The sequence below is a fragment of the Erpetoichthys calabaricus genome, chromosome 11 (genome assembly GCF_900747795.2).
Source record: "Erpetoichthys calabaricus chromosome 11, fErpCal1.3, whole genome shotgun sequence".
NCBI lineage: Eukaryota > Metazoa > Chordata > Cladistia > Polypteriformes > Polypteridae > Erpetoichthys > Erpetoichthys calabaricus.
The window spans coordinates 164,171,539-164,197,160 of NC_041404.2; the positions used below are offsets into that span (position 1 = coordinate 164,171,539).

The 25,622-nt window shown below is 41.0% G+C and overlaps 1 protein-coding gene across 1 annotated transcript in view; it reads right to left on the minus strand.

The window, feature by feature from the left end:
- sdk1a (sidekick cell adhesion molecule 1a) overlaps window positions 1–25,622 on the minus strand; it is a 1,749,737-nt gene that overhangs the window by 267,370 nt on the left and 1,456,745 nt on the right. The window contains exons 15-16 of the mRNA XM_051933783.1: window positions 13,513–13,660; window positions 4,307–4,447 (exon numbers count right to left, since the gene is read on the minus strand). Coding sequence (XP_051789743.1) covers window positions 4,307–4,447; window positions 13,513–13,660 — 289 coding nt within the window. The remainder of the gene's footprint in view (window positions 1–4,306; window positions 4,448–13,512; window positions 13,661–25,622) is intronic.

Here is a 25,622-nt window from a genome sequence, read left to right on the forward strand (position 1 = left end):
GCCCAAGGCAGGTTTCCTTGTGTTCTCGTATCGAGCTCATCTGAAATTCTCTGACACTTGCTATTCTGTTTGTTTACCTTGCCTAAAGCCACAGAGCCACACAGGCCGATGCCGACTCCCATTAACCAGAACACCAGAGGCTGTCTCCCTTCTTAGCCTGCCACAGCCAATGCTTTTAATTAGGAGAAGCAGGCCAGCACCTCGGAGGATCGACTCTTTGTCTGTTTTTATTGCTACGGTCTAGACCAGCAGCTAGCAATAGGAAGCTTTCTGGCAACAAAAGCCGCAGGAAAGGACAGCTGGCGGTAGCGTCTTTTTGCCACTGGAAAATCAACAGCTGTACAAAAAATATTTCAGTATGCAGCCTGTGTCATTGATTGATCTGCATTTGCATTCAAGTAATTCAGAGATTTGAATATTTTACTTCCATTCCTAAAGATTACAAGTACAAAATGGCAATGGCTCTTTGTGCTCAGATATAACATTTAATGATGTGATTTGACATGTGTCACTCCATTCTACATGCTAAAAAAAAATCTTGCATCCTTCCATTTCTAGGTGTGCTTGCATATAATGCAAGAAGCACCTACTGCAATAGCCATGTCTGCCTGTCTGTCTATCAGTCAGTCAGTCCGTCCATCTGTATGATCGCAAGAAACAACTCGGCTCACGTGGACCGAATATGTTGAAATGTGGCACACTCATTCTTTAAAGAAATTTCTTGAAATACTATAATATTTGTTGAGATATCTGGAACAGTTCGCACTGTACAATGTTTTCAAATTTTAGAATCTTCCATCTAAAAATATTGGCAAATCTGCAAAGTCATCTGTTTTATATCAAGGACACAGTTTGTTAGACTTAACTACAATTTAGTTTACTGTTTTATTTTTTTTTTCTTGACAGTGGTGATAGAACGTTGTATATTTTCCATAATTTCCTCTTTTTCACCGCTTCTGAAGGCAAACAGATCCCCAGTACAAGTTAATGAAACACTACCAAGGTTGAGTACAATGATAGAAAATTGCTGTTATAAACTGCTTGTGTGTATGAGGGTGGGCAATTCTATATTGGAAAGTCCAGCTTGGCATGTGTGGAAACCTCTGCATCAGTAAGTTGTTTCGGTTTTATGAAGTCTTCTTAGCTGCTTGAGCACAAATAAAAGAGAAACCAGTTGTAACAAGTAAGTGAAATTATCTTTCTAACCGTAAAAGCATAAAATGCAAGGAAGGAAAATAAAAGGTTATCTAGATATGAGTGAAGTACCCTGAGGGGTGGAACCATTATGGGCAGAGTAAATTAACATTTGCTTAGTATTACCCTTACACTAAACTAACCTCACTGCAGATTATGATGATTCATTCTTTCACTGACACTGCAGTTTACCATCAGAGCACCACATCCACCTGATATCCATAATGGTCGGTCCCTGCAATATAAAGTTTGCCTTTCACTTCTATTTTTCTCTAACATTTGTTATAACTGAATAACTTTGCCAGTTCCATTCTATGAAAATTATAAAGCCAAGTCATTGTCAAGAAAAGGAAGCATTCATTCAACAAAATGCTGTTTTATTTTTATTTTTTTAATTTAGGTTATGTTAATTGGCAATTGCAAATTGTAACTGTGTGTGAATATGGGGTATGTGTGCTGATGTGCGTGTGTGTGTGTGTGTGTGAGTGGGTATGTGTGTGTTTGTGTGTGAGAGTAGTCCTTGTGACAGACTAGACTTCTGTCCAGGCCTGATTTCAGCCTTTGGCCTTATCCTAGTGAGATAGTCTTTGCCCCTCCCCAACCCTAAAATGGATTGAGAAGGTTCTAGAACCTACCAACTGAACACAGCGCCTGCATAGCCCCTGAACGCACCTGAATGTTATGCCATGCATGCATTTTCTAAACTTGTTTGAATTTGCATATTCCATTACAGGGTCATGGTGGTTGACCTTAGGTACAATGTAGGAGGACACACTTACTTACTCGTTTCTTCTTCTTCTTCTTTGTTAGTTATCTACTCTTTCGATTGTGAATTCCTCCATTGTATTCTGTCCCCTGCTCTTTTTTTACATTGTTTTGGTTTGATTTATCTTTCAGGTAATGTAAAATGTCATGTCTTGCCTTTGGCCTTTCCTCTTGATATCTTTCCCCCCCAGTTTACCCTGCAACACTATTTTCAACAATCCTTTCATTCACTCATACCAGGACAGTTTAGGATCACCAATCAATTTAATGTGCTTGTCTTTTTGTATCTAACCAGAGTACTTACACAAACACGTGAAGAACATGCAACCACATAGAGAGATTAAGCGGACCAGAATTCAAATCAGGGAAGAAATGTTGCTCCATAAAAGCACCTGTAAGGTAGAAGAGCTGTCATGGGGAGTGTTAAGAGATTGGGTTGAAGGAAACACAAATATAGAAAGAACAATCAGACAGAAAGGCCTTCAAGGCAAAGCAAAGCTTGGGGGACTACAAGGTAAAAATCAGTTTTTCTATCAGAAATCCATTGTTTTCACACTTACTGATCATACTGGGTCATTGTCATAGTTAGCTACATGTCTTGTAATCTGCTTCAGTCTTATTCAGGCATGAAGATCCTGAATAGGGATGGCTGATTAATTAATGGAAGTGATCAAGCCTCCATACAAAAGACAAGTAGTAGGGCAGGAGAGCAGACTCCTTTATCTTGGTCAACAAGGTGTCCTGCGTCAGACTGCAAGGTTGAGTTAGCCTCATTCATGCATTGCTTTGGACTTCATCTTCTTATATAATACGCTACCGTGGCTGTCCAGGATTTTAAATCACCTGTAGCTTGCAAACCGTTTGACCTATTGACCTGAAATTTGGTACACATATTCCACGTGACGTCTACTATCTGCTTTCGGGGTGATGATTGACCTCCAAGGTTATTCCATTTTTTATTTTTAATTTATTTTATTGTAGAATCAACTCTCAGAAGTGGCCAGCAGGGTGGCTGTGCGGAGCATGCTTATGGGTGCCGTTCTCATCCCTACCACCTTCTCTGTTACTTTCCCTACCTCTTCATATCTTAAATCATACTTAAGTCTTCAATCTGCCTTAAGTGTCAGCTTAAGTGAAAAATGAAAGAAATGTACTAAGTAATTGCAACACAAATACTGACTTAATCAGTTTTAACGCAAAAAGATGCCGACAAAAGAAGAGAAGAAGCGGGCTGCTAGGGTGGAGAAAAGAAGAGCTGCTCAGGAAGCAGCAAGCGCATCAACCTCTGAGCAAATAAATGTTAAACGTACAGAGAAAGAGGATGAAAACTAGGAATGCTCAAGGTAAGTGTATTCACTGCACGTTATTGTGCAGTGTGCTGTTACTGTCTATGTATTAATAAAGGGATAAGAAAGCACTATAATTTTTATATATACACATACAAAAGGCACTATAAAAGATTTGAATGGAGCTGTAAGAGATACATAAGTGTGAAAGTTGTTATATAATATTTACATTAATAGAAATAAATGTACTACGTTATATATAGATATATTGTATATGAAAAGCATTATAAGGCAGACAGATAGTGTTGAAAGGAACTGAATAACAGATAGGCAGGTATGAAGGTCGATATTAAATACATTTATAAATAGTGGACTGATGAATATATACACTATATCATACATAGATAGAGAGACAGATGGACCTTATTTGATCCCTGAAGCAAAATTAAATAATAAATAAATAATGGCAAGAGGTTATCAGGAGGGACCACTGTCCACCATTCTATTTCCAGATGACTTACCCAGATCAGGGCCACATGGAGCCATCACATTGATACACATTAGAGATGTCCATTAACATCACAAACTCATTTTTGAGATGTGGAAGGAAAGCCTGAAGACAAACCTACACACAGTATGCACTACATGGATCTGAAAGTCCACACTGAATGCTGAATCTGTAAGGCCACTGTGCTGACCACTGCCCAGCCATGCCACTGATGTTGTTGCCCTTTTTTACCTTTTCATTTTGATAGCCCCCTTGTGTACTGTATAATTACCAAAAATTCCTGGACCCAATGTTCTTAGTCCACAGGTCTTGGCTATCATCAGACATCATCTAATATCTTAGAAGAGAAACCCAGAGTAAATCGTTGTCTTCTGTTTCTACATGCAGTTTTGGGCCTCGTGATTAAGGATCTCCCTTTTTTTGCATATCATTAAACCACTTGTTTGATTGCACCCATATCTTCTTAATTAAACCATAAAGAAAGATAGATTTATTCAGGGTGCCCTGCTTACATCCCTCTAGCCAGACACAGAGAAGAGGGACTGTGGCCTACCTGAGAACATAGCCTCTCAGCACGCCGTTGAGCTCCGGCTCTGGTGGGGGTTGCCACTGCACCATTATAGACTGGTTGGTACGTCCACTAGCGACGATGTTCTTTGGGGGAGCACTTGGGGGTTCCTCGGGTAGCATTAACCTGCAATGAAAGGAACACATGGAAAATTGTTAACCACTGCACAATGTGTGCTGCCTTTCTAACAGGACAGTGTCATTTTAACATCATTATGTTCAAAGCTTAAGAAGCTGCCATGTTATTTTTAAATCTGGCCTGCGGGCTTTACCTACGTCAATAATGCCATTGCATTAAATGAGAAAACAAAATCATTTCCCCGCTGACTGACACAAATAAAATGAATTCTGGTTTATGGATTGTGTAATGAGTACTGCATAGACATGCTAATAAAGTCAGCGTTTTGGGCTTCGAATGGCTTAGGTGGTGCTTGTTCAGTCCCCATCAATACCTGCGCATTTGACTCTGAGCAATTTTATTACTTCTCCATGCGCCAAGCGTAAAAACACAAAATGAGTTATAATGTAGCTGTAAAACTTCACGGAATGGTGTTCACTATTAAACATGTCAAATAAATTGCCATGATCACAGATTCAGAGCTGTGCAATGTGACATTGCAGTGGTTAATGACGCCGTCTCCCTTATCTGGCGTCCATTGTGGGGCTGTTGTATATGGAGTCTTCGTACTCGCGCTGTGTCTGCAAAGTTTCTCCTGCTGGATCTCCAACAATGTGTTAACAGTGGATATAAATAGCATTCACCCCTAGTGAAAGTTTCTTTCATTTGATTATAATCACAGTGGATTTAATTTGGCTTTATTGACATTGATCCACAGAAAAAGACTCTTTAATGTCAAAATGAAAACAGATCTCTGCAAAGTGGTCTAAATTATTTTACAATTCTAAAGCACAAACTAACTGATCACCTAAATATTCACCCCTTTCAAGTCAATATTTAGTAGATGCACCTTTAGGAGCCATGATAGTCTTCAGTTTGTGTGCCCAGGTCTCTTTCTATAAGCTTTGCACATCTGGACACGTCCATTTTCCCCATTGTTCTTTGCAAAACTGCTCACACTCTTTCACGGGCATCGTGAATGAACAGCCCTCTTTCAAGTCCATCCACAAATTCTGAATTGGAGATCTGAACTCTGTCATGGCCACTCCAGGATGTCATTGTTGTTTTGAAGCCATTCCTATGTTGCTTTGGCTTGAAAACTTGCTGGTAAACCAATTTTTTCTCAAGGTGCACGTTTCTTACAAATGGCATCAGGTTTTCCTTCAGCATTTTGCTGCATTCTTTTTACGATCACAAACCTTCCAGGGCCTGCTGCCTAGAAGTGTGTCCATATCATGATACTGCCACCACCATGGCTCACAGTGGAGATGGTGTGCTTTTGTCTGAGGATAGTGCCTAGCCCCTCCCTCAATGCCCAGAGAATGCTCCGCCCCTTCTGCCCAGGATACCATAAAAATGGGCGGTCCCTGGTGGAGGTCATCATTTTGGACCTGGAATTTACAAAGTTCCCACAGAAGTGCCATAGCCTTTTTTTGATAAAAATGCAGAGGGCACTAGCTTTTTAAATTTATTTTCCTGTTGCATACTAGCCTTTCTTTGGCAGCCTTGGTCTGTTCACCTGTTCACAATAATTATTTATTTAGCTGACACTTTTAACCGAAACAACTTACTGTGCAAATCTTAAGCATAAACCACAGTTTCTCCTCACACAATATTTCTACCACAAGACACTAAGTGGGTCACTCCATGTCAGTACTGCACTGTTGACCATGCCATAACTCCTACATCTCAGCCATTGGGGGCCACATTGGCTGCGTTTTTTGCTTTTTTGAGAACCTGATGTTCAAGGCGTTTTACAGGCAGCTGTTTCCATATTTCTTCAAATGGAGTCCAGGCAATTGAAACAATTCACACAAAAGGCGACTCAGTGAAAGAAACTGAGCTGGCCGTCATAAGGCTTCCAGTTAACATCCTTAGCTGTCAAGAATTTACAAGAAGGATCATAAAAATAAAGGATCAACCTCTCATTAAGAAATTAGGGGCTGCTATAACCCACAGCCACTGATCCCAGCCCCTGTAGTGCCGAGATGGACACATATATTTTAGTGCCATATTCCAAATACAGCCACCTTAGAAAAGAACCCAGTAGGGATAAAAAAGGGCACTTAATTCTAATGTGTCACATGAAAGCGTATGACAATTTAGTCTGACTCCATAACGCATGCCGCTGTTAGGATTAAATGTACAAGTCCTATTTTATTTTGTCTCCAGATTTTGCAGGGAAATGCCATACGTTCAGGTTAATTTCAAACAGAAGAGGGAAGATAAATAAAATGAGAGAAGCTCTTTAGGACTGGAAAGAAAAAGATTACCAGCGGCAGATTAGACAAAGAGGTTAGGAGATTGTGTGTAAGGTCGCCCTGTGATTTATATCATGAGATACGAAGACGACACTCTCTCTTGGGAGCTGGGCAGCAGTTTAAGTGAAATAAATGGCATAAAGGCAGCGTTTAAAATTACAGGGTCTATTTAGCTGAGCTTTTTTTGAAGTTAACAGGGTTGCAGCCTCCTTTGTGACTTAACTAGTTTTTAGTATTGTGTTTTCTAAAACCTTTAAAGATCTGTAGAGTGTTTTGTGAGAGTGCAGAGAGTTAAAAGCTTCACAGCACTTTCCATCAGTTTGTCCTGGTGTGGTTTGCCCACCACCTTACCCCTATCTGCAGCTCTTGGGCAATACCAAGGTGTTCTCAGGCCAGCTGGAAGGTACACTGTATTTCCTGTAGTATGTTTTGGGTTTGCCTCTTGGTTAGGGTTAGGATTAGGATGTTCTAACTTCAGGAGCAGGGACATTACCTCTCTGGGTTCATACCTCAGCTAGCCACCTGCCTGGAGGTCAGGTGATTACACTGTGAACCAACACATTAGTTTCTCTTGTGTTTATCTCTGTCTTTCACCATCTATTTTATATTGGACAGCTTGGGATGATGGTTTATTTTATGCTTTCTCTTAGTAGCTTCCCTTTAGTTATTCAATACTAAACATCTGACCCATACCTTGAGAAGGTAGGTTGCTTCATGGGTCTCCAATCCATAGGCCCTGCTGTATGGACATGTAGCATGTGTCAAAATTGAACTGAGTGGGGGACTTCACTCTTACAGGTTTATGGGGTAAGTCTTTACACCATTTTGCCTCTCAATTGGGCTATAGTTGCTTACAGTGGTGTGAAAAACTATTTGCCCCCTTCCTGATTTTTTATTCTTTTGCATGTTTGTCACACAAAATGTTTCTGATCATCAAACACATTTAACCATTAGTCAAATATAACACAAGTAAACACAAAATGCAGTTTTTAAATGATGGTGTTTATTATTTAGGGAGAAAAAAAATCCAAACCTACATGGCCCTGTGTGAAAAAGTAATTGCCCCCTCGTTAAAAAATAACCTAACTGTGGTGTATCACACCTGAGTTCAATTTCCATAGCCACCCCCAGGCCTGATTACTGCCACACCTGTTTCAATCAAGAAATCACTTAAATCAGAGCTGCCTGACACAGAGAAGTAGACCAAAAGCACCTCAAAAGCTAGACATCATGCTAAGATCCAAAGAAATTCAGGAACAAATGAGAACAGAAGTAATTGAGATCTATCAGTCTGGTAAAGGTTATAAAGCCATTTCTAAAGCTTTGGGACTCCAGCGAACCACAGTGAGAGCCATTATCCACAAATGGCAAAAACACGGAACAGTGGTGAACCTTCCCAGGAGTGGCCGGCCACAAGAGCGCAGAGACGACTCATCCGAGAGGTCACAAAAGACCCCAGGACAACGTCTAAAGAACTGCAGGCCTCACTTGCCTCAATTAAGGTCAGTATTCATGACTCCACCATAAGAAAGAGACTGGGCAAAAACGGCCTGCATGGCAGATTTCCAAGACGCAAACCACTGTTAAGCAAAAAGAACATTAGGGCTCGTCTCAATTTTGCTAAGAAACATCTCAATGATTGCCAAGACTTTTGGGAAAATACCTTGTGGACTGATGAGTCAAAAGTTGAACTTTTTGGAAGGCAAATGTCCCGTTACATCTGGCGTAAAAGGAACACAGCATTTCAGAAAAAGAACATCATACCAACAGTAAAATATGGTGGTGGTAGTGTGATGGTCTGAGGTTGTTTTGCTGCTTCAGGACCTGGAAGGCTTGCTGTGATAGATGGAACCATGAATTCTACTGTCTACCAAAAAATCCTGAAGGAGAATGTCCGGCCATCTGTTCGTCAACTCAAGCTGAAGCGATCTTGGGTGCTGCAACAGGACAATGACCCAAAACACACCAGCAAATCCACCTCTGAATGGCTGAAGAAAAACAAAATGAAGACTTTGGAGTGGCCTAGTCAAAGTCCTGACCTGAATCCAATTGAGATGCTATGGCATGACCTTAAAAAGGCGGTTCATGCTAGAAAACCCTCAAATAAAGCTGAATTACAACAATTTTGCAAAGATGAGTGGGCCAAAATTCCTCCAGAGCGCTGTAAAAGACTCATTGCAAGTTATCGCAAACGCTTGATTGCAGTTATTGCTGCTAAGGGTGGCCCCAACCAGTTATTAGGTTCAGGGGGCAATTACTTTTTCACACAGGGCCATGTAGGTTTGGATTTTTTTTTCTCCCTAAATAATAAAAACCACCATTTACAAACTGCATTATGTGTTTACTTGTGTTATATTTGACTAATGGTTAAATGTGTTTGATGATCAGAAACATTTTGTGTGACAAACATGCAAAAGAATAAGAAATCAGGAAGGGGGCAAATAGTTTTTCACACCACTGTATTTTAGGCCTACCCAGGGACCTATTGTTTCTGATAGTGTATGTCCTTCCACTTAACTCCGTTCTCAGTGATGGTACTTTTTTGAACAGTGCTTCTTTCCAAGGATACTATCTATTATGTGCTGTGGCAGATGGCTGGGTCCCATGCCTGGCCGGGACGTCCCTTTGAAGGGTATTTAGGGGGAGCAGCCCTGGACGGTGCAATACCTCCCACTGGATGCTGGATGGCCGCCCCCCTGGTTTGGCGCAGTGCCTCAGTCTTTCGCAGGGCTTCATGGGAGATGGAGTTCTCCACAGCCCTGTTGGGATCTGGGGTGGCCACCAGGGGGTGCGGCATGGGTCCCTGAGCCCAGCTGGACTAATCTTCGGCCCCACCTGGGAGTGCAACTGGAAACAGGTGATCAAGCACCTGGAGCCCTTCCAGGTGGACCATAAAAGGAGCCAGCAATCACCACTCAACAGCCAAAGTCGGGAGGAGGAGGACAAAGCTTGGTGAGGAGTGGTGGTGGAAGAAGAAAGAGTGTTTTGTGGTGGTGATTTCTTAGTGTACTGTGCTTGGGACTGTGGTGTGGCTGGAGGGTTTAAGGGGAAGACGTGCCCTCCAGCTGAAGAAAAATGAAAGATTATTTTTATACGTGCCTCTGTGAGAATCTGTGTCAGGTCAGGCGCAATATAGCGCCTCTCTTACAGTGCTCATGTGGATTTATATTTTTCTTTATATTGTGCTCAAGTAGGCCGATCAACCAATTTATCAATCACATGCCGCAGTGAAAAGCATTTTGTGTGTCAGTTGAAAATGCAATACAAAAGCAGGTTGCGCTGTAATTCATGTCCACAAATCACGTGTTATAAGTAAATGCAGAGCAGACATATTACATTTTGCTGAGCGGCTGTTCCGAAGATATTTCATTCCAATTCAAGACAACGCATTAATCATGCCAAAATGGAATGTAATCAAACAACCAATCAACGGCAAAAGGTGGCACAAGGGTCGTCAAACATTGGAGTAAGAGGCAGTCCACACAGAAAACATTTCTTAGTTTTGGTGGCAAGCATAAGTCTCGTGAATGAGGAGTGATTCACCGAAACAGTGAGAAGTACTGTATGTTTTAGGTCTCACTGAAAAAGCTTACTCTTATGTAAAGTTGTCTAAATGTGTTATAGTTACCTTATGTCATGTTGTTCCATTCTTCTTCTGATAGTCCTGATCAATACATCACGAAGTTTAGCAATAGCTGGTACTCTGCATATTCCAAGAAATATTGGTATATCGACCCTGGATGATAATCTACATTATCGTATTGTACAGCTCATTAGAACATTAGCTCTTGAATGCCTCTGAAAATTCTTTATCTGTTGCTGCTTGTATTACACTGGCCCTTTTCAGCATGACATGGAAGAGAATGAAATCATCCTTTACATCGCCAGCTTCCACCTGTTCAGTGAGACGGCAGATCCCCTGACTTATCACCTTCTTGTTTGCCAGCTTTAGTGCCACGTGAACACACTTATGATTGGAACACCTCTTAGCCCAACTGTTGACGCCCCTTGTCCCAATAACACTCATTGGTCATTTGATTACATTTAGTTTTAGCATGAATAATGCAAGGTTTTGAATTGAAATGTAATGCATTCTGAGGAGCCGTTAAGCAAAATGCAATACATTTGCTTTGCTTTTAGTTATGACAAGCGATTTATGGACATGAATTAAAATGTTGTATGCTCTTGTATTGCAATTTAAACCGACACAAAAATTGTGTGCCGTAGTTAAAAGCAATCGATCATTTAGTGGATAGGTTTTTTAAATCATGGCACGACAGAACTGTGCCAAAATTAAATGCACCACATGCATATGCATTGCACGGCAATGTAGTTAAGACTTTGGATTGCATTCAGTTTTAGCACGAATAGAATGCCATACAAGTCTGTGTGCTGAACTGTAGGAAAACAAAAGTATGGGGCATTAGTAAAAGGTAGCGAGTGAGAGAAAGGCCCTACAGGACCATCAGGAGGCCTAGCTACTCATCTAGGCTGCCAGGACACTGCACTGCGAGGTCTTTTTAAGAGTGCACTCACACTAGACATGCTTGTTCTGTGCTGTGCCCAAGTGAGATTGTCCCCCAACCCTACTATACTGGCCTGCACTCACAATGCGCTTTAACATTCTGGGCCCTGGCACGCTTTCATCATGACCAAGCAACTGCGGGTAAAGCCTAAACATGGAGTGACAGCATGCGTGTCAAAATGATTTTCTTTATTTTGTGTTTTTTTTGGAATTGTTTAGGGCAGGATAACACTTTGCTCTCTTACAGATTTATTGAGTGTACAGCACAGTCGTTTGCTGTTAATCGTGCTGCACGTACGAAAAGATTTTTAAGGAGACAAATGATGTTAAGGGAATTTGCAGCTTTTCTTGTCAATTATAATTCATGTTCATGTGTATAGTGAGAATAAAAACCTGTTTTTAACTCAAATGGTACTGAATGAAATGAAAATTGCACTATCTGACTTGTCACATCATTGACGTCATGTCTGTTTTCTGTGCTTAGGCACGTTTAGTGATCACACTGTTCCCAAATGCTACTGAACTGTGCTCTGGCCCACCTCTTCCAAGTGAAGCATGGAGCAATCACACTAGCCAAACAAGCTAGACTCTGCGGGGTTACATGCAGAAAAATGTGTTCGGGCACGGAACAATTTGCCAGTGTGAGTACACCCTAAGATACTTTGTATGTGTGTATATGCATTTAATTATCTTTTTTTTTTAATAATCTTTTTTTTTCATGGGTCTGAAATCTGTCCTAATCCCTACTTTCTCTGCTGTTCTTTTTCTGGTTTTCTGTGGTGAAGATCTGCGCCACCACCACCTGATCAAGGCAACGTCCAGTCCCTACATTGATGGATTGAAGGCCAGAGGTCCACATGATCATCATCATCTAATTCTTACACATGAAGCCTGTAAACCATGAGGACTGATTGAGATCATTGATGTTAGGTAGAATGCCCAGTTGGGGCTGGGTGGTCTTGTGGCCTTGGAACCCCTGCAGATTTTGTTTTTCTTCTTCAGCCATCTGGAGTTTTTTCTTGTTTTTTTTTCTGCCTTCCCTGGCCATTGGACCTTATTTTATTCTTTGTTAATTAGTATTTCCTTATTTTATTTTTATATTTTTTCTTTCTTCATCTTGTAAAGCACTTTGAGCTACATCATTTGTATGAAAATGTGCTATAGAAATAAATGTTGTTGTTATTATTGTATACCTGGTCCTTCTACGGAAGAGAAAGGCCCAGGGCACAGTTGTTTCAATGGCTACCAGAGGGCACTTTGGCTTGGCGGGCCCGAAGCTTTATAAATCAGCCTCAAGCTCAGAAGTGATTTCAGAACAAGGACTTGGAGTAATTCTAGACAGGAGTGTAAAGGCATTCACTTGTCAGGGACTTATTTAGCCTGGAATGAGGCAATGGACTCATCGTAAGGTTCAGTGAATAGTATGCCTTTTTAAACAAGCTTACATACCTGGTCCTTCTACGGAAGAAAAAGGCCCATGGTGCAGTTGTTCCTATGGATACCAGAGTGCGCTTTGGCTTGGTAGACATGAGACCTTATAAATCTGCCGCAATCTCAGAAGTGATTTCAGAAGAAGGAGTTGAAGTAACCCTAATGAAAGGCATTCACCTGCCAGGGAGATATTCAGCTTAGAGTGAGGAGATGGACACTTCAGTGAATAGAAAATGGATGAGTGTCCAAGTATGTGAGAGAAAGAGAATGGGAAACCGAGGAGGAAGAGTGCTTTGGCAGGTCTGTATCAAGGAAAGCATCTCTACCTGGAATTTGGGGTTTCAATTTCAAGGCCTGTCACACCTAGGGCTAGTGTGGCACCAGTGGTTTTGTTATACTTTTGTCTGTTCACTCGTACACTAAGCTCTCAGTGTGGATTTTAAAGATAACCTGCTACAGTTCAGACTTTGGTGTTGGGTGAACCGACAACCCTGAAGATAAAAGTTCAGTTCATGAGACAGAAAATGTTGTACACAGCTTGTGCTCTTTGTGCCAAGTTCAATAAAGGAGGTCAGGAGGTTCAGAAGAACACAAACAAATATCAGAGCAGGTGAAATTACAAACCTGATAAAGCTACAAGAAAGGTTTGTTCTAAAAATGAAGATACATTTCTGGAAGTAATCGGCACCTAAATTCTTTCCTGATCCAAAACAAACTAACATTAAACCTCAATTCCCCAAGGTAAATAACAATAAATAGCACATTCTTACCCATGAATCTCCACAAAAACACAGGTTCAGTTTAGCTGCGGTGCTTGACACACACCAGCTTTTATAAGGTAAATCACACAGACGCACCTGTTCGTTTCTGAACTGTACTGGCCACGTCCAACCTGGTTCACAGCGGACACCCGAAACTGGTAGGTACGGGCTGGTGTGAGACCCCGCACTGTGGCTCCGGCCTTGTCAGGCTCCACTTTGGGTAAGTACACCTTCCATGGAGAATCTGTAAGTGAGAAAAGCAAAGTGACTTTTACTCAGGCGTAGACCCCTGTGAAGAAAAGAGGGCATCCTCAGCATGGCTTACCAAAACACAAAAAAGGCCTTCAAATAGTGAGCATCATGCTCAAAAGATTACACTACTTTCTCCAAAGGTGACCAGTACATTATTTCACTTATTTAAAGCGCTTATAAAAATATTTTAAATCAATAAATGATACAACATTGAATCACAGTGGATTTAAAGATCTCTACAAAGTGGTCTAAATGTATTACAGATATAAAACACTAAATAATTGACTCCGTAAGTTTTCAGCCCCTTCAAGTCAGCACTTAGTAGATGTACCCTGACAGCCTTGACAGTCTGTGTGCACAGGTCTCTTTCTATCACGTCTTTGCACATCTGGATGTTGACATTTTTCCCCATTCTTCTTTGCAAAGCTGCTCAAGCTCTGTCTGGATGCATGACAATCTCGAATGAGCCACTGGATTGAGACCTGGACTCTCAGGACAATAAAAAGACACCAACATTGTTGTTTTGAAGCCATTCCTTTGTAGGTTTGGCTTTTTGCTTGGGGTCATTGTCTTGTGTGAAAATAAATAATCTTGACAAACGAAAAATGGTTTGGGCCAGCCACCTGTATACAGTGGTGCCTTGGTTTACGACCGTAATTCGTTCCGGAAATGTGCTTGTAATCCAAAACACTTGTATATCAAAGCGAATTTTCCCATAAGAAATAATGGAAACTCAGATGATTCCTTCCACAACCCAAAAATATTCTTATAAAAATGATTAATACAAAATATAAAGTAAAAATACATAAAACAAAATTAACCTGCACTTTACCTTTGAAAAGATTTGTGGCTGGTATGAGGGAGATGACAGAGAGGAGAGGAGGAGGAAGGTTATTATGTAGGACGACTTTCACTCTAACTAACGGAATCGCTGCTATCTGTTGGCTCACTGGAATCTTTTTCTTTTTTGCGACTTTAACAAGGAACCTATCTAATGACAGTTGCATTTGCCTCCTTGTGAGGATTTCGTGGAAATGTGACATTGCATTGTTGTTAAACAGATTCATTGCTTGCACTGCTACAGCCTTATTCGGGTGGTGCTTTTCTACAAAAATTTTTGTTGCAGTACAATTACTACAGAACAGTCACTACACTTGGACACAAAATTAAAAAATGCTTTATGCCCACACACACGTGGTACAATGCTATTGCAGACAGTATACGCTCGTATGGATGTTGACTATACGAGTGAGGCACGCTGACTGAGACTGAGTATGGGAGATGATTACCCACAATCCCGCAGCAAGAGAGAGAGAAGAACCATCATTAGAGCACTCTAGATGAGAACAGGCCATTCAGCCCAACAAAGCTCGCCAGTCCTATCCATTTATTTCTTCCAAAAAACATCAAGTCGAGTTTTGAAAGTCCCTAAAGTCCTACTGTCTACTACACTATTTGGTAGCTTATTCCAAGTGTCTATCGTTCTTTGTGTAAAGAAAAACTTCCTAATGTTTGTGCAAAATTTACCCTTAACAAGTTTCCAACTGTGTCCCCGTGTTCTTGATGAACTCATTTTAAAGTCACAGTCTCGATCCATTGTACTAATTCCCTTCATAATTTTAAACACTTCAGTCATGTTATCTCTTAATCTTCTTTTGCTTAAACTGTTTAGGCTCAGCTCTTTTAATCTTTCCTCATAATTCAACCCCTGTAGCCCTGGAATCAGCCTAGTCGCTCTTCTCTGGACCTTTTCTAGTCCTGCTATTTCCTTTTTGTAGCCTGGAGACCAAAACTGCACACAGGACTCCAGATGAGGCCTCACCAGTGCATTATAAAGCTTGAGCAGAACCTCCTTGGACTTGTACTCCACATGTCAGAGTGCTATATATATAACCTAACATTCTGTTAGCCTTCTTAATGGCTTCTGAACACTGTCGGGAAGTCAATAGCTTAGAGTCCACTATGACTCCTAAATCCTTCTCATAAGGCGTACTCTCGATTTTCCAATCGCCCATTGTGTATTCAAACCTAACATTTTTACTTCTTATGATTAATACTTTATTTACTGACATAAAATTTCATCTGCCACAAATCTGCCCAAGCCTGTATGCTATCCAAGTCCTTCTGTAATGATATAACGGATTCCAAATTATCTGCATCAGCTCAGTTGTGATCACGTGACGCTTGGCAGACAAAGCATATATGTACTAGTTGTATTGCAAGACCTCGCTTGTTTATCAAGTTAAAATTTATTAAAAATATTTGCTTGTCTTGCAAAACACTTGCAGACCAAGTTACTTGCAATCCAAGGTTTTACTGTACTTGAATCCTGGTTGCAAAAGGCAAAATAGGTTGCACAGATGTGTACAGAGTTGAGTCCTAAACAGAACTGAATACGAGTGGAGATTGTCTTGCTTTTAAAGCAGGCTGGCGGAAGTGACATCATCGGGGGGCTGGCACCAGAAGTGAGTTGTTGAGCCCAGAACCGGAAGTGACGTTTTTGTAGCTGGAACAGAAGTGATGTCCTTGTGGCCATGACCGGAAGTGACGTCATGAGCCTGGAACCGGAAAGTGACATCATAGGGCCGGAAATGGAAGTGACATCGTTGGAATCAGGCAGAATTTCGAAATGTCTGGTCTGCAGAGATAACAGAGAAAGGTTTACTGCACCCCACCACCCCCTGGCCTGGCATGGAATTATCTTCTTTTGGTCCTTCTAGCTGCCTCCCATGCATACATGTGTGACACTCGATAGAAAACAAAAGTTCTCCCAAAGTGCAGGTTTCTTGCAGACTGTGCCAGTTTTTCCATTACGATTTCATTTGTATTTGATTGCATTCCTTTTACCCTTACAAGCTTTCTGCAGAGAGGCATCTCCACAGCATGATGCTGCCACCACCTTGCTTTACGGTGGGAATGGTGTGTTTTTGATAATATTGGGGTGTTAGGAATATGCCAAAAATTGCTTTTAGTCTGATGGTTAAAACGCTTAATTTTGGTCTCATCAAACCACTAAACCTTCTTCCAGCCGACATCAGAGAGATCCATGTGTCTTCTGGCACAGTAGCTCTCTCTTTGCCACTCTGTCATAAAGCTGTAGCTGCTGAAGCACTCGGACAGCAGTTGTTGTCTGCACAGTCTCTCCAATCACATTCCCTGCAGCCTGTAATTCCTTCAGAGTTCCCAATGGTCTGCGGGTGGCCGCCCTCACTCATCGTCTTTTTGCACGATCAATCAGTTTTTGTTCTGCTGTAGGCAGATTTCCAGCTGTGCCATACTCTTTCCATTTCTTATTGATTTATTTAACTGGACTCCAAGGGATATTCTGTGACTTGGACAGTTTCTTGTCTCCATCCCTTGTCTTGTCCTTTTCATATCACTGGAGATGGGTCGGACTGTTCTTTTGTCTCCATTGTGTAGGTAAGGCCACCATACTGACTCGCCACATGTTGAAGTTTCCAGATAAGTTGAATTTAGACTACAACCATTTGAAACTACAGATGGGGATCTCCATTGAATTAATTAAAGCCAGCCGGCTGCACCAGTGATGATTTAGGTGTGACGTATGAATTGGTGTGAATACTTGTGTGACACGGATTTTATGTTTTCTTTTTGTAATTAATTTAGACCACTTTGCAGAGATCTGTTTTCACTTTGACATTAAGGAGGTTTTTATTGTTCAGTGTCAAAAAAAGACCAATAAAAAACATTGTATAATAAAATGTGGAAACTTCTGAGGAGGTGAATACTTTTTATAGGCTCTTTATTTAGCCAATGTGCTGTTTTCTATAACAGAATGTGCACTACGACTGACTGCCCAGTTGTACAGTTGGGGGCAGGATAAGAGACTCTTTACCAGTCAGACAACACGTTAGTGTGATGGAGTGATCCATTGGCCTTAGCTACGTCTGGGGCACTGTGCACATTACTAACAGAAAAGCAGAATAGGAGCAAGTCTGATGGCTCTGGGGCAGAAAAGGTGGCTGGATAAACTTGAATGATCATGGCAGACAAGAACTAACTGATATTCCAGGAGTGGGAATACAGTGGAGAATACAAAAGGGAAACAGAAGGCCAAATTTACGCTTGGAGGCTGGTAACCTGGATGCTTTGGCTTTACATAGTTTTATCCCACTCTTTGTTGTAGAAGAGTTCAGCTTCTGATTAATTTTGTACATGATTTGGAATGTGATGAACTCTGAACACTGATACAAAAACCATTAGAAAGAGTGTCCACATATCTATAATTTTTTTTGTTTTACGTTTATATATTATTTCCATAAAATCATCCATTTTCTTTTCAACTAAACGCTATTTTAACAAGTTCTTATTAAATATCATGATAGCCTCACATGCCTTTTGCTTATTCTTGTCTCAGCATCAAGAAAAATCTGAAAAATCAGTAAGAGCATGCAGATTTTTGATAACAAGTGCATCTCAGTCAAGTCCCGTATATGCTAAAAGTATAAAACTCAAACATCCATTTGCTTTTTATTTTATTTTTTTCTTATTAAAGTCACAGGAAGCAGAAGCCTATTTGGCAGCAATGGGCTCAAGGCAGGACCCATCGTATCACAATGCAATTAATACATTTGTTTCCATCGGATGAAGCATTGAGCATATTGAGCATTATTAAAATTGCATTACAGAGCAAACATGGATAGAAAATACGCAATAGCAAAACACTCTTTGATAGATGATAATTCTACAAGAAACTTTCAGTGCCCAAAACTGCTGGCACAAATCCTCTTCAATGTGCCCTAAGTAAGCTAGTTATCTGTGCCCTAGAAAAAACAGATGTAGGAGAGCCACGGAGCATGCATTAAGCTAATGTACAAAGCAATTGCTTAAAATTTGGCAAGTTTACTGTCCTATTGCCTTTCTTGGTTTTTAAAACTCATGTCGACACTGTGTTCCCACAGTGCATTAGAGAGACAAATGGTCAAAAAGTTTTTTCTGTATATTTTTTTTCTATGAATAATAATTCAAATGCAACATCGGTGTCCAATGCACTGCATCATAATGTCAAGTGCATCATGGAAACATTTACCATTTGGAATCAGTCTAGTAGACCCTTTGCTATGTTTAGGTTCTCTTTAATGTGTGTTCACCCTGACCCCCCTCTTGAAGAACCAGGCATATAATACATACGTCTAGAGACAACCATAAGTGAATTGTGTTTAAAAGTGGGTGGGAACAACTAGACAGTTCACTTAATTTCTAAACCAATCCAATTCTTCCTGAAGGCGGAGCTCAGAGTAGTGGCGGAGATTTAAACAGCAAAGAGTGACAGTGCACTTGGTAACCTGGTGTCTCACCGACAGCAACCCTGTGGTTAAGCTGAATAAAATTCTATAGCTGAAAAATCTCCTAGAAAGACCCCTGTTAAATGTAGAAATGTGTATCTGGAGAACAATCGACACATGTTAAAAATAAAACATAACCTGTGGCAAAGGAAACACCTTCCTATAAAACCAGATTATACTTTGGAATTCACAGACATCACCGGGCCAGTGGTAAAAGTGAACGATGAACTGCCGCCGGCTGTATGCGGTGTGTGTCACTCTCAGGTACAAAAACACTGGTCATGTGAGGGTGGAAGAAATGGCTGCTATATTCACAGAAAGATGAACTGTACAATATGTATTCAAACTAAACAGTGTGACTGCCGCCATGTCCAATAGTTGTTCCTGTCTTGTGCCCAATGATAGCTGAGATAGGCTCCAGTTGCCCCATGACCCTGCTCTAGATACAGTAAGTGTGTTAAGATAACAGATAGACAGATAAACTAAATGGTGTACCACCGCTCTGAGTTAAAAGAAGGTGAGAAGAACTGCTGTTAAGTGAGTTTTTAAAGAAGAGCCACAGGAGAATTCATTTTCAGTTCTCAGTACAAGATAAACAGTAAATGTGCCTGACGACACTGATATCAGTCCAGCAGGACTTTGAAGCAGGCTGTACAGCACCCAATGTCTCTCTGCATGTGAAATGAATAACAATAGAAATTTAACATTACTGTGTAACTGGAAATGCCAAAAAATCTATGCACTTATGTACAGGTATATATAATGTGACAATGCACTCTCACTGATCTGCAGCTACACAGGCCCATACACAGGAACCTGTGATGCACTCTGTGTTCTCACACCTTTCTCTCACAGCCAGCATTTTGTTTTCAGCAATTTGCGTGACAGTAGATCCTCTGTGAGATCAGACCAGATGAGCTAGCCTTCACACCCCCTATGACGCTTTTGCTTTTTTAACCTGTTGTCCTTCCTTAGACCATTTTTGGTCACACCTGTGATTAATCTCAGAAAGCCCACACTCTGCCAGGGACAGGATTTTTCATGAAGCAAGGATAGCAAACACATAAATGGCCTGTATTGATTCATATATGGCTACTTACAAACAGCAATTGGGACTATTTACAACCAGTAGAAATTAAATGTCAAAAAAGGAGAACAGAAAGAAGAAACACTTAGTGCCTGAACAAATATGATGGACAAGCAGAAGCCTAGCAAAGGCTGACCTGAGTGGCTGCTTGATGTTGCTGATGATGCAGACCCCTTCAACAATGTCAATGTGAATATTGTATATGTACATGACAAGAAAATTCTAAGAAGAGTCTGCAGGTGTGCCCCAAGAGGGGTGTCTCTGCTCTTTTCCAAGCTGAAAAGCCTCTACACTCCTAAATAAATGGATTTGCTACACTCATCTCTGTGTCTATTATTTTGCTTGATAGAAGACTCCCTGTTACAGATGTACAGGGGCTTTGTCTCATGACCCACTATCCTCCTCCTTAATATTGTACTGCCTCCAGATCAATTTGTGCAACACATTGGGACAGATTGTTTTTATCGATAGAGAGACTTATTCTCTGACTAGTAGTGGTGCAGAAGGCAGTCAGGCATTTTTACCCAAAGCCTTATAGATTTTCCTTCCCAGTCCCAGCAAGGTTAGGGTTCCTCTGATTCTGTCAGTTCTGGGTGCTTAAGTGTGGATGGCTTGCTGACTGTGTTACACCCATAGCTGCTCCAAATAATCTACTCTGTTATCTCAACACAATGAGCCAGACAAAACATGGCATCTCAAGCAATACCACAGAAAATCAATGGTGAGTGAAATGAAGAACCATGTAGATGGGTGTGCTCCCAACTGGGGTCTGTTCATTTCCAGGAAACACAGGACAATTGCCCCCCATGACATTAAACATGGCATGGCTTTATGAAAAGTTAGAAAGAAAGATGGGGCCAGGAGTGTCTAGTCTTAATTTAAAAACAGCTGTTCTGTGAATAACAACCGAAACGCAATGCTTTACAGTATAAGCCTCCATTAACCCTTAACTACCTGAGCTGGTGTATTTTGTACACCAATCTCAGTTACTTTTGTCCAACATCCTTTTACTTGAACCTACCAGCAGCATGCACTATCTATCCTCAGCTTGATTCACTACACTATCATGAAGTTTGCAGATGACACAGTGGTACCGGGCTTCATTGCAAACAACGATGAGACGGCCAACATGGATGAATTTGCAAACCTGACATTGTGGTGTCAGGAAAACTGCCTCTAGCTCAACGTCAACAAAACCAAGAAGCTGATGGTGGACTTCAGCAGGAGACAGCAGTGGGACTAAAAGCCCGTCATCATTAACAGGACTACAGTGGACAGGGTGAACAGTTTTAAATACCTGGGGGTTCACATCTCTGAGGACCTGACATGGTCTGAACACATCCAAGTTCAGACCAAAAGGGCAAAGCGGAGACTCTACCATCTCAGACAGCTTAGGAAGTTTGGGGTCTCTTTGGGGATTCTAAAGACATTCTACTCTGGCGCTGTGGAAAGTATCCTGACACAGAACATTGCATCCTGGTTTGGAAACTGCTGTATTCAGGACCATAAAGTCCTACAGAGAGTGATCTGTGCAGTGGAACGCTGCTGCAGGTCAGCTCTACTATCTATGCAGGACATTTACACCAGAAGATGTAGGTCCAGAGCTCTCAGGATTATCAAAGACTCCTCTCATCCCAGCAATAGCCTATTTCATCTGTTAAAATCAGGCAAAAGGTTTTATAGCATCCCGGCCAGGACAGAGAGACTCAGAAGGAGTTTCTACCCTCAAGCCATAAGACTGTTAAATCAGAACATGCCATCTCATCCATGATCCTCCACATACTTAGACTGGACTGTAATTGTACCATGCTGTCTACCTGTTACCTTGTTTTGGAAATTAGTCTGTCCTTTAACATTATGTACCTGTCTAGCATTGGTTTTGCACAATCATCGCTACACTATTACACTTTACCACTTAATTCTACTTTATTTCACTTAGTTTTACTTATTTATTTATGTCCTATTTTACTGTTATCTTTCAATCTAGGACTTTTTATTAATCTAACGGATATTCTTCTAACTTTGCACAGTTTTGATAAGCAGATCAGGCAGTAGCGTAGCGTGGGTGTCAGCCGCCCGGGGCGGAGGAAAATTCCGCCGCCCCCTTATTTAGGTTCAAATTTTTACAAGATATTATTATTATTTATTGTGAAATTTTGCCGCCCCCTAAAAGTGCCGCCCGGGGCGGGCCGCCCCAGCCGCCCCCACTTCGCTACGCTGCTGAGATCAGGATGCATTTCATTGAGTGGTATCCTGTATAACTATGTATGTGACAAATAAAGAATCTTGAATCTTACAAGTACAGTGTCGCAATGGTTTCCCTCCAGTGTTCCCCCAGCTGGTTTTATGAGTGGATGTACAGTTGCAAGTTCCATATGGTACATTTGGTAAACCATGCGGGTACTTATGTAGGTATGACAACGATGAGATGTTCTTCTTGCAATGACTTTGTCTGCAAAATACTTTCAACAACTCAAGTGAAATGTGATCCTTGTGCGTGTGTGACTGGTGACGAATGAGCACTGGAGAAGTGGATCTGGTTCATTTTCGGTGTTATACTATTCAGTAATATGGAATTCAATTACATTAAAAACATGTAAAATTAAAAATTATTGCAATCAATATATATATAAAAGTCCTTCCGAACAGCTGGAGTGATTTTCATGAAACTTGTTACACGTTTCTCATTGGTCAACTAAAAACACGGTAGGGTGAAATCAACCCTCATGGGTAACCTTCTGGGTAGGGTGGGAAGTGATCTTGCGGTCTTGTATGCATGTTATCATTCAGTTGACACTCGGAAGGACCACCGGAGGTGACTGCCAGCATTCTTTATGTTTGAGCACCACTGCGCCCCTGTTGCTTTTGAAATTAAATAGAGTTGGCCGGTTCCGAGCGTCAACTGGATGATAACATCCATACAAGAACGCACGACAAGCATATTAGTGTGTCTTCATTGTTTGTTAATTTATTTTTATTTTTAAAGTTGTTAAACCTGTGGAACCTGGAATTTTTTCACACAGCACTGGTGTGGTCATGCAGCATATGCTATTGGTTGTCAGAGAGAGGGGGGCAAACTTATGATATTTTGGAAATGCAAAACGCGTCATGGAGTCATCTAATTTGACATCCTCTGTGATTTGAAGCTGTTCAAATTGACATCGTCAGGTGATGCGACCAACAACTGGCACCCCCACTGGCTAGAGGACGTGTAATGTGCCCCTGGCTTTATTCAGTTCAGGGTCATAGTAGTTACATATTTACACAAGGCGGGAACCAACCCTGTAAGGAATGCCAGTCAATAACAGGATACACTTGCTTATTATAAGTCTGTTTCAGAAGGCTAATTATTGAATTTGCAGTCTTATTTCCAATATAAAAACCCCGGAAATGATGAATGCTGCCAATGGTGCGATACAAAATGAGGATTAATTATAGTAATTATAATAACTAATTACATTTATAGATGGGGGAGAGGCACTCCAACCATTACCAATGTGTAGCACCCACCGGGATGATGCGATGGCAGCCATTTTGGGCCAGTACACTCAACACACATTAGCAGTTAGGAGGTGAAGGTGTTAGGGAGATAGCCAGTTAGAGACAGGGGATGATGAGGGGGCCGGAATGGATGAAGCTGTGGTGGGTAATTTAGCCAGTACATCGGGATACACACTACTTTTATCGAAAGATGCCCAAGGATCTTTTAAAGACCACAGAGAGTCTGGACCTTGCTTTTATGTCTCATCTGAAGGACAGTGTCATTTTTACAGCACAGTGTTCCCGTCACTGCACTATGGCAATGGGATCCACATTCAGATCACAGGGAAAGTGGCCCCTGCTGGCCTCACCAACACCTTTTGCAGCAGCAATCCAAGCTTTTCCTAGATCGGGGTGGCAAACTCCAATTCTGGAGGGCCGCAGTGGCTGCAAGTTTTCATTCTAACCATCTTCTTCATTAGTTTTTGCTGCTAATTAAATTCTTTTGTCTTAATTTTAATTAACTTGATTCAGGCCCCTTAGTTGTTTCTTTTTCTTTAATTAACTGCCAAACAATCATGAGACACAAAACAAGGTGCCACATGGCCAGCTCACCCGTGCCCATCACACAATATCTGAAAATAAAGAAAGGTGAAGGTCTCAGTAAGGTTGATCTCTCAGCTCACCAACACATGTTGACCTTGGTATTCTTAGAAAAAACAGAAAATCAACAGTTATGGAAATGTCTGCTGTGTCAGAATGAGAGCAGCAACAAGACATAGAATTAAATAACGAGTTTAATTAACAGCAAGAATTGGCTTCTCATTAAGAAACTGGTTGGAGTGAAATTAGTTGGAGTTTGAAGCCCCAATTTAGCTGGTCAACTATTGACTTGTTTCATATTTGATTTCTGTTTGGCTGTCATTTAATGAAGAAAATAATTAATTCAGAGCACTGAATTCTTAAAAACAAGGCCATTAAAATGAAGGTAAAAAGAAGTTAATTAGCAGTGAAAACTGGTCACTGGTTAGGAAAAGGGTTAGAATGAAAACCTGCAGCCATTGCAGCCCTCCAGGACTGGAGTTTGCCACCCCTGTCCTAGATGGTCTCCCATCCAAGTACTGGCCGGGCCCGAACATGCTTGGCTTCAGGTGGATGACCTGTTCTGAAGTGCAGGTGGTATGGCTGCTTGCCTGCTAGTCATAGTCAGACCGAGAATGTCACACTCCTCTCATGGTGTACAAAACAAGACAAAGGCCACCAGAAAGGATTAATCAATCAACATTTTTAAAAAGTGCCATCACAGAACACTACATTGATTTTTTTTTTTGCTATTGGTGTTTTCCCAGCCATTATAATGAATTCAAGGCAAATTGAGTTTATTGTCATGTGTACCTAATACAATGAAATTTGTCCTTGCATGTCTCCTGACACAGCTGACAAAAATATAATACTCAGAAACATATAAATACAATCATAATTGAATGTGTAGTAATAAAACAAATGAAAAGAACATAATAAAAAATAATAAATATCACAAGGTGTTCTATAACTCACACAGGAATACAATGAAAGCAGCAATAATTGCTGTAAATGAAAGCAAGTGAACTGTGGGATATGCTGGCCTGCGTACCCTGCATGGCCTAAAGACTGCGGCCGCATGGCTTTTTACAGCTTGGCTCCTTGTATGTGTGATAGGAGAGCACAAATCCAGTGCAATATGTTCAAAACAGGCTCAAGAGCAGATAACACAGAGGCAGCTCCAGTATGAATAATTGTTTAAGCCTTTATGGCATTCTAAAAACGTAAGCCATTTTACTGAGCAATAGTTACAGGCTCGAGGAGCTGAATACAGTGACCTGAACGACAATGGGAGAAATAATGCATTATGCACTAAGAGAAGCGGTTTTTACTCAATGAAAGAGATGAAGAAAAGAAATGGATATGAAGGCCACTGATTAAAGACAATGGGAGCCAATAAAAAGAGAAATTCTTCCAGTTAATTTCAAGCCTTGCATGTGGACGCCTGTTGTAAAGCAGAACTCCTTTGTGCTTTTTTCTTATTTAAGCTGTGACCCTGT